This window comes from Piliocolobus tephrosceles, chromosome 3 (genome assembly GCF_002776525.5).
Source record: "Piliocolobus tephrosceles isolate RC106 chromosome 3, ASM277652v3, whole genome shotgun sequence".
NCBI classification, from domain to species: Eukaryota; Metazoa; Chordata; class Mammalia; order Primates; family Cercopithecidae; genus Piliocolobus; species Piliocolobus tephrosceles.
This window is the reverse complement of record NC_045436.1, coordinates 118,979,925-118,990,234: the sequence shown is the minus strand read 5'-3', so window position 1 is coordinate 118,990,234 and position 10,310 is coordinate 118,979,925. Positions and strand designations below refer to the sequence as shown.

Here is a 10,310-nt window from a genome sequence, read left to right as displayed (position 1 = left end):
CTTTTACTACCTATGCTGAACTAAGGAAATTAAGGCAGTATAAGGTAAAGATTTTAAAAACAGATAACCATGATTCTAATGCTGAAGTAACTATTAATCTCATCTACATAAAACTTGAGAGGCAGAAACTCGGCCTCCAAGTTTGATTAGGAGAATTAACTTTAGTCAAATAAAAATATCATAGTAATAATCCAAGGATTGTCAGTTTGCAGTTTGTCTCCCTAAACATGAAGCCACATTCTAAAAATAACATTGTTACTTAATCTCTATTATTAGATGTTCTAATACGGATGATTGGATTCTAACAGCACTCAAATTTCTCTCTCGCTCTCTCTCTGTATGTGTGTGCATGGTGTGTGTTTGTTGGGGGTTGTGGAGGGTATGTTTTGAGTGTTAGAGGTGGTAAGGAGGATTGCCAGGAGATGCAGCCATACATACAGCGTATTTTAAGTAGGATAATCTGGGATCCAGCTGAAGTCTTTGTATTTACCAGTGTTCACTGTTAGATCATAATTCTTAGCAGCTGGACTGTGAGAGTTAATAATTCAAAAGCTAAAAGCTCACAGTACTAACGGAGCTCGATCACTGACTTGAGTTATTTTTAGACACCCTGAGTCTTACAAATGGCAGCATCGAAAGTGGTTTTCTCCTGTGTTCACTGTGTTTTTCACTTCTCAGAGGTTTCCGCCACCAGGTTATGGACGCCCACCAGCCAGCAATGAAGAAGGCGGGGTAAGTACAAGTAAAACTATATTCTCCACTAGAAATTACAATCTATTCGCGACTGCTTTTTTATCCACATCTAATAAAAAAGTTAAAATCCAACACACGAACCTGTAGCTCAAGCTTCCGTGATTTTTAGAAAATAAAAAGTGAAACAAATCAAGCTAGTGGTCCAATGATTGATGCTGGACTCCAGACCGTGATAAAAAGAGAAAAAAAGTAAGAGTTTCTTAGAATGTTATCCTCAAGACGAAATTAAGTGATATCTAACTTCCTGATTATATTAATACAGATAAATTGAAGCTAAGAAAAGATCAATTACTACTCAATTTCACTTTTCAGTTATGGATAAACTGAACCCAGCACCCAAGTCTTCTGTTACTCTGTTCAATGGCCTTTTTACTATACCACACTAGGAGAAGAACCAAATGTATATCACAGAGTGATATACTCTTAATATTCCAGCACTATGTCATCTAAAAAGTCATTTTAGTGATTGTGACATAGCACCCCACCCCTCTGGAACTTACTGTTTTTTCCCTGAATATGTGATATGTCCTCAGTGAACTGTGGTAACTTAATGGCTTTACTGGGGGGTGGGGGACAGATTGTTCTTTTTTTTTTTTTTTTGAGACAGGTGGGACATCACTTGAGGCTGGGGGGTGGAGGTTGCAGTGAGCCATAGCACCACTGCACTCCAGCCTGGGTGACAGAGCGAGACTGTCTCAAACAAAAGAGAGGGTGGCATTACTTGCTCTAAGAGGTCCCTTTCAGCTTTAAGATTATGTATATATACATTTTGTAAGTAAGTCTTTTCATCTCTCACAATCTATTGTTAGCATAGCAGCCAGAGTGACCCTGTGAAAACAATAGTCTAATCTTGTCGCTTCTCTGCTCAGTCCCTGCAATGACTGCCACTTTCTTTTCCTTCTTTCTTTTCTTTTTTTTTTTTTTTTTTTTTGTAAGACAGAGTCTCGCTCTGTCACCCAGGCTGGAGTGCAGTGGCACGATCTCGGTTCACTGCAACCTCCACCTTCTGGGTTCAAGCAATTCAATTCTCATACCTCAGCCTCCCGAGTAGCTGAGATTACAGGTGTGTGCCATCACACTTGGCTAATTTTTGTATTTTTGTAAAGATGGGATTTCATCATGTTGACCAGACTGGTATCGAACTCCTGGCCTCAAGTGATCCAGCCACCTCAACCTCCCAAAGTGCTGGGATTACAGGCATGAGCCATCGCACCTGGCAGAGATTGTTCTTAAAATAACATTGAAGATGACTGTGTTAGTAATGGTATAAGGCACTTGTTCATAAAATAACATTGAAGATGACTGTGTCAGTAATGGTATAAGGCACTTGTTCATAAAATAACATTGAAGATGACTGTGTCAGTAATGGTATAAGGCACTCTCAAATGTATCATGAAATAACCCCAAATAAAAATGATTCAGATAATTGTGTGCAACCTAGAAACTGGTACTTCAAATTTTCATATGCATAAGATAAGAAAGGAAGCAGAAAGATCCAGGCAGTTATCATAGGCTTTAAGAAGCCTATATTCAGGCCAGGCACAGGTGGCCCACACCTGTAATCCCAGCACTTTGGGAGGCTGAGGCGGGTGGATCACTTAAGGTAAGGAGTTTGAGACCAGCCTGGCCAACATGGTGAAATCCCATCTCTACTAAGAATACAAAAATTAGCCGGGTGTGGTGGTGCTGGCCTGTAATCCCAGCTACTGTGGAGCCTGAGGCAGAAGAATCGCTTGAACCCAGGAGAGGGAGGTTGCAGTGAGCTGAGATCTCAGCGTTGCACTCTAGCCTGGGCGACAGAGCGAGACTCAGTCTCAAAAAACAAGAAAGGAAAGAAATCTGAATTTAGATAGGCACAATGGCTCACACCTGTGATCCCACACTTTGGGAGGTTGAGACAGGAGGATCGCTTAAGCCCAGGATTTCAAGACCAGCCTGGGCAACATAGGGAGACTAAAATAAATATTAGGCGAACATGGTGGCATGCACCTGTGGTCCCAGCTACTCAGGAGGCTCAAGTGGGAGGATCACTTTAGCCTGGGAAGTCAAGGCTGCAGTGAGCCCTGATCTTGCCACTGCACTCCAGCCTGGGCAACAAAGAGAAACCCTGTCTCAAAAACTAAGATGTCTGTAGTCTACCTCTTGAGGGCACTACCTGATTTCCTGCATGATCTTGTTACTTCCTCACCTGTCTGTCTCATCTCCATCAACAAATGGGGATTAAAATACTTTTTCTTTATATTTCATTTGTTTTAAAAGAAAAAATCAAATGATCTAAATGCCACACAAATGTCTAACAAACATACTGACTGACAGAATTCGTGATGATTAAATCATTCATTAAATGAAAATTTATTAAGAACATTCCCCACTCCTCAGTACTGGAAAACAAGGATGAGAAACATAATGTTTTCATTCCAAATCTTCACATGAGAGAATTAAATGGAAGAATCCCAGGAAAATAGGCAACTGAAATTCAGTGGGATGATTGTGATGACAGAAATCTGTACTGCTGTGGACTCCTAGGAATAGGACCTAATTCTGCCCATGGAAGTCAAGACACAGAAGGTAGAAGTCAAACTGAGCTCTGAAGGATGAGTCAAGTTTGCCAGGGGAATAAATGTGTCGGTGGAAGAAGTTTCAGTATGAATAAGCTGTGTGCAAAGGCACTGAAACATAAAAAGAATAGAGAACCCAGAGAATTCAGAGTAGTTGTGATTTGCAGCTGCATAAAGTGCAAGGGAGAGGAAATGAGGCTGAATGTAATAGTTATAGCCCAGATTATTATTAAAAAATTTTATTACTATATAATATATAACACTTATTAGGCACTAAGTACCAGGCACTGAGCTGTACTCATTTTGTCTCATTTGACCCTCATGACAACCTATGAGGTAGACGTTATTTTATTATCATCTCCATATTACAAACGAATAAACCAAGGTTAACCCAGAGTCATACTACTGATACTGGTGGAATGGGGATTTTAATGCACGTCTGCCTAGAGCCCCACTCTTTAGCAGCATGTTGTACTGCTTTGTATGTTATGTTAAGGGATTTAGAGTTTATTTTGTAAAGGAGAACTTTAAATACAAATTTAAAGAGGAAAGGGGTCAAATTTCCATATACCCACTCTCAGCCTCTACTACTCTGATGGCAATGTAGAAGCAAGATTAAAGGAAAGTAAGACTGCATCCAGAGTAGCCAGTAAGAAAAGTATTCTAACAGTTCAGGGGTACTGTGGATTAAGGAAGTGGGAACAAGGATGAAAGCTTAGATTTTATAGGACCTGGTTATTAATAGTCTGGAGTACTAGGAGAGAGCAGAAACTTGAGAAATTGTACATATAGTGGTGAATGTTGCTCAGATATAGAACATTGGAGGAGGAGATTTCGCAGGAGATGAGCCCAGTTCTGGGTGCATTCAGTTGGAGGTACTCGTGAAATCTTTAGTGGAGATGTTTTGCTGCCTCAACCTTGGGTGGGAGTGTTGTGGGTTAGAATTATGCCTTTGGGAGTTGTTAGCATGTATGCCTATTGAAAGCATGGGCTGATGCAATAGAATTCTTCTTTTTTTTGTTTTTGTTTTTGTTTTTGAGACAGAGTCTTGCTCTGTCACCAGGCTGGAAGGCAGTGGCACTATCTGGGCTCATTGCAACCTCCACCTCCTGGGTTCAGGCGATTATCCTGCCTCACCCTCCTGAGTAACTGGGACCTCAGGCGCGCACACCACCACACCCAGCTAATTTTTGTACTTTTAGTAGAGATGGGATTTCACCATGTTGGCCAGGATGGTCTTGATCTCTTGACCTCGTGATCCGCCTGCCTCGGCCTTCCAAAGTGCTGGCATTACAGGAGCAATAGAAATCTTAAAAGAGATATGTAAAAAGAAAACAGAAAAATTAGGAGGATGGAGGATGAAATCATTAAAAACAAAACAAAAACCCTCAGATGTATAAGGCCTAAAAAGAGAAAGCTGAGCAGTGGTCAGAAAAAAATACCAGAAGAGAGAACCAGAAAAAGTATGGTCATGGAAACCAAGGAGGAATCAAATTTCAAGAAAGAAAGTAAAGCTAATGATGTTAAAAGAAACATGTGTTCGATAAGATTTCCCTGTTATACTAAAAATTTCCAAGCAACACCATGGTGGGAAACAAAGGGTAATACTGATTTCCATTTTCTTTCCTACAGAATCCTTACTTTGGATATTTTGGATATCATGGCTTTGGGGGTCGCCCTCCTTATTATTCAGAAGAAATGTTTGAACAAGATTTTGAAAAACCCAAAGAAGAAGATCCTCCTAAAGCAGAAAGTCCAGGCACAGAACCCACAGCTAATTCAACAGTTACTGAGACGAATTCTACCCAACCAAATCCTAAAGGGAGTCAGGGCGGAAATGACACCAGCCCCACAGGAAACAGTATCCCAGGACCGAACACTGGGAACAACCCTCCAGCTCAAAATGGGATTGTCCCACACCCTGCTGTCAACGCTTCAGGCCAGGGAGGGCCAGGAAGTCAAATCCCATGGAGACCAAGTCAGCCAAATATTCGTGAAAATCATCCAAATCCTAATATAAGAAATTTTCCTTCAGGAAGACAGTGGTATCCCACTGGTACTGCCATGGGGCACAGACAGAATGGGCCTTTTTACAGAAATCGACAAGTTCAAAGAGGTCCTTGGTGGAACTCCTTCGCTTGGGAAGGTAAACAAGTAGTTCGTCCAGGAAATCCAGTTTATCACAAAGCTTACCCTTCTACTTTAAGAGGCTATTATCCCAATTATGCAGGAAATCCAGCAAATCTCAGAAGAAAGCCTCAGGGGCCAAATAAACACCCTGTGGGAACTAATGTTGCCCCAGTTGGTCCCAAACAAGGCCCTGTTGTTCGCAATGAAAAAATCCAAAATCCAAGGGAGAAGCACCTGGGTCCAAAAGAACAAATAATAGTTCCTACAAAGAATCCAACCAGCCCCGGGAGAAACTCTCAACAGTATGAAGTTAATAAATCAAATTATAAACTGCCTCACTCTGAGGGTTATACACCAGTCCCAAATTTTAATTCTGTTGATCAACATGAAAACTCCTATTACCCAAGAGAAGATTCCAGAAAAGTACCAAATTCTGATGGACAAACTCAAAGCCAGATTTTGCCCAAAGGGATGGCTTTAACACCAAGAAGGATCCCATATGAATCAGAAACTAATCAGCCACAATTAAAGCACAGCGCGTATCAGCCTGCTGTATACCCTGAGGAAATCCCTTCTCCTGCAAAAGAACATTTTCCTGCTGGAAGAAATACTTGGGACCACCAAGAAATCTCTCCACCTTTTAAGGAACATCCTGGGAGGCAAGAAGAACATTTACCCCATCCTTCCCATGGTTCTAGAGGAAGTGTTTTCTACCCTGAATATAACCCCTATGATCCCAGGGAAAACTCACCATACCTTAGAAGGAATACATGGGATGAGAGAGATGATTCTCCCAATACTATGAGGCAAAAAGAAAGTCCACTCTACCCCATAAATACCCCAGACCACAAGGAGACAGTCCCTTATAATGAAGAGGACCCAATTGATCCAACTGGAGATGAAGTCTTTCCTGGACAAAATAGATGGGGTGAAGAGTTGAGCTTCAAAGGGGGCCCAACAGTTAGGCACTATGAAGGTGAACAACATACCTCAAATCAGCCAAAGGAATATCTTCCCTATTCTTTAGACAATCCATCAAAACCAAGGGAGGATTTTTATTATAGTGAATTCTACCCATGGAGCCCGGATGAGAATTTTCCATCATATAATACAGCTCCTACTATGTCACCACCTACAGAGAGCAGGGGTTACTATGTTAATAATGCCGTTGGACCAGAAGAAAGCAATCTATTTCCTTCATGGAATTCCTGGGACCACAGGATACAAGCCCAAGGTCAGAAAGAAAGAAGGCCATATTTTGACAGAAATATCTGGGATCGGGCAACACATTTACAAAAAGCCCCAGCTAGGCCACCAGACCAGAAAGGTAACCAGCCCTATTCCAGTAACACCCCAGCGGGGCTTCAGAAAAATCCAATGTGGCATGAAGGTGAGAATTTGAACTATGGCATGCAAATGACTAGGATGAATTCTCCAGAGAGAGAACATTCATCTTTCCCTGACTTCATCCCACAAAGTTACCCATCAGGTCCAAAAGAGGAACATTTATTTCACCTAAGCCAGAGAGGCTCTTGCTGTACTGGTAGCTCCACAGGGCCCAAGGACAATCCACTAGCTCTACAGGACTACACTCCATCCTATGGTCTTGCACCTGAGGAGAACCAAGACACCAGTCCTGTGTATACAGAGGGTAGTCATAGCAAGCACACAAGACATATCATCTCCCCAACAAGCACCCTACCAGGCCAAAGAAACAGCTCAGAGAAGAGGGAAAGTGAAAATCCTTTTAGAGATGATGTGTCCACTCTGAGGAGGAACACACCATGTTCTATAAATAATCAACTGGGCCAAAAGGAAATTATGCCATTTCCTGAAGTCGGTTCCCTTCAAGCAAAGAATACACCTTGTCTCAAAAATGATCTTGGAGGAGATGGGAACAACATTCTGGAACAAATTTTTGAAGACAACCAGCTCAATGAAAGACCTGTTGACCTTACTCCTGAGCAGCTTGTTATTGGTACACCTGATGAAGGCTCCAATCCAGAAGGCATCCAAAGTCAAGTCCAAGAAAATGAGAGTGAGAGACAGCAACAAAGACCATCTAACATCCTGCATTTGCCATGCTTTGGTTCCAAATTAGCAAAGCATCACTCTTCCAGCACTGGAACTCCATCTAGCAATGGAAGGCAAAGCCCATTTGATGGGGATTCAATTATGCCTACTGAAAATCCTAACACATCGGTTGAGTTAGCTACTGGGGAACACTTTAAGAGTACAAATGCAGACCCGCTTGATGCAGGTGAACACAGTCCATTTGAATTCCTTCAAAGAGGGACCAATGCAGAGGACCAGGTACAAGACTGCTTACTACTTCAGGCCTAGGGGTTGTCTCAATCAAGCATTCTTGGGGGGAAGAGAAATCACTGACATTCTATACCAGTGGTTCCCAAAATTTTTCCCCAAGACTTAATTAAGTATCTGACTGTCTTGGTGATCCTTAAGTTTTCTCCCCTCTCAGCAATAGGAGTAGCAACCCAGGTGGAGCTGAGATTGGGCCTCTGGGGATCACCAGATCTAGCACTTTCACAAATTAGTGCAGACCTTAAAAAAGCAAGAAGGTCATGACCATCCCTGCCTCGAAACTTGGAAGTCACTTGTCTGAGTTAGTTTCCTTTTGCTTGATGACTTCTCCTTTTGCTCTCAAAGTTCCATTCTTGCAAAATTGGTTTTTCAAGACTGAAAGGCAGATTAACTTTCCATTCTACACATGGAGATCCACAAATCAGTATAGTCCTAATGCACTGTACATTTTTTTCTTGTGTTGATCTTGTCAGGTTTTTTTCCTACTCAATATTCTCTTCAAGCATTTTTTTCTTCCACTGCCACTCTCTTTACCTTTATCATTTCCTTTTCTTAGCTTTCTTCCTTCTTTTCTCTCTCCCTCAAACTTTCTGTATTTAGCTTTCTATTCCTCATCTTTTTCTATGTAGCACTTCTTACATATTAAGCTCACTATTTTAACCATTACTAGTCTTTTCTTTATGTCTACCTCCTCCATTATGTCTTCCTCTCTTCCCACCTGTTTTGTCTCCCAATGTACCATTTGTCAACTAATCCCTCTCCTCTCTGACTCCTTTCTTCCCTTCAGTTTATCTTTTCCCTGCTACACCATTTTCATCTTAAGACTGCATGTCACTCTCTTCCTTTTTGTATCCACTCTCTAAATCGTACCCTAATTTTTTATTGACCCAGCTTAACCATCATTATAGAATTTATTTTGGAAATGGTAGACACTGATAGCTACTTTGTTTTTAGTTATCTTAGGGTCTCTACCAAGTAGACACAGTTCAGTTAGAGAGACTTATTTAAGGAGAAGGGAAGATAGGATACCCAGGACTAGCAGCCTAGGGAAAAGGCTTAGGAAGGTGGAGAATGAGGAACTGAAGAAACTGCTGCTCTGAGACTGCACATCCAGGAAAAAAGACTAGGACTTGTCACACACTGCCAAGTTATAATCCACAGGATCTGTAGAAGACATTTTGGGAAACACTGTCTTAAATAAAAACTCAAGGTTTAGTTGTGGTTTTTTTGTTTTGTTTTGTTTTGTTTTACTAGTTCAACATAAGCGATTCTACCAGTATGTGCTACTACTAAACCTTCTTCAAGTCCATGCAGAATTATTTACAGACACTCTTTCTTGGTATCTTGAATAAATTGTGTAAATTATTTTGAAAACTGGATATTTCTATATACCTTGCTTAAAATACATCAGTGATTATTATTCTTATTAATAACATGTTGGCCTATTATCTGGATATCCCTTGCCTAGAGCAGGAAACATTCTCAGAATTGCCTAAAAACATACCTTATAACTTTAAGAGATTTCTTAGGATAAATGTTCAGGGGCAGATTTCATAAGAAGATCTCAAACATTTGGGGAAATACAATGTTGAAAACTTCCTGAGAAAAGGAATCTTGCCCTTGAAGCTTCTAAAGCACCTAGCACAGTGTCTTGAACACAGAAGGTACCCAATAAATATATATCAATTGATTTTGTCATGACTTTCAACACTCCCATGAAAACACCATAGTCTGCTTTTCCTGAAAGGCAACCGTCTGGGATGCTGAATGTAGCTTTATATATTCAGCAACATTTCCATCCTAGAATTTCAGCTTAAGAAGAGACCTTAGAGGTACATTATCCAGGCCATCCCCCAGTGCTTACATTCCCCTCCCTCTGGCCAGTTTTATATTTTAATCACACATTGAAAAATTCATTAACTTATTCTGTATAAAACTGTCTTTTAAGAATTATCCTTTCAAAATAAAAATGTTATTGTTTCACCAGTTTATTTTTCCAAATGATTTTTTTGAAATCTCAATATGAGTACTTTCATTACAAGATACTCACTTCATATTTCACCAAAATGTATGGGTTCACATAATTGTTTTGGCAGATATGTTGACATATCTGAATTTATGAGACACTGCTGCTTAAACTGCCATCTGAGATCGCTGCAATGTAAAATGTAAAAAGTATAGTATGACACTTCCAAGCTGTCTTGAGCATAGGTAAATTTTTTTTTCCTAAAAAAGTATAGTGTGACCAAAAGAACACATATTTTGAATTTGAAAACACATAGTAAAAAGAAGGGAAAATGTCTCTCCAGAAAATAACTGTTTTCTTTTTTTTTTCTTTTTTCTTTTTTTTTTTTTGAGATGGAGTCTTGCTCTGTTGCCCAGGCTGGAGTGCAGTGGCACGATCTCAGCTCACTGCAAACTCTGCCTCCCGAGTTGAAACAATTCTCGTGCCTCAGCCTCCTGAGTAGCTGAGATTACAAATGTGTGCCACCATGCGTGGTTAAGTTTTGTATTTTTAATAGAGACAGGGTTTCACCATGTTGATCA

At 40.5% G+C, this 10,310-nt stretch overlaps 1 protein-coding gene across 1 annotated transcript; it reads left to right on the top strand.

Moving 5' to 3' along the window:
• Positions 1-554: 554 nt before the first annotated feature.
• ENAM (enamelin) lies at positions 555-9,745 on the top strand. Its single transcript, XM_023190228.1, has 2 exons — positions 555-732; positions 4,944-9,745. Exon 2 carries the CDS (start codon positions 5,010-5,012, stop codon positions 7,782-7,784), a length of 2,775 nt encoding a protein of 924 aa, XP_023045996.1. The 5' UTR covers positions 555-732; positions 4,944-5,009; the 3' UTR covers positions 7,785-9,745.
• Positions 9,746-10,310: the final 565 nt, after the last annotated feature.

What these genes read in the sequence shown, in the direction of transcription:
- ENAM (XM_023190228.1), top strand. Translation starts at nt 5,010, where the DNA reads ATGTTTGAACAAGATTTTGAAAAACCCAAAGAAGAAGATCCTCCTAAA.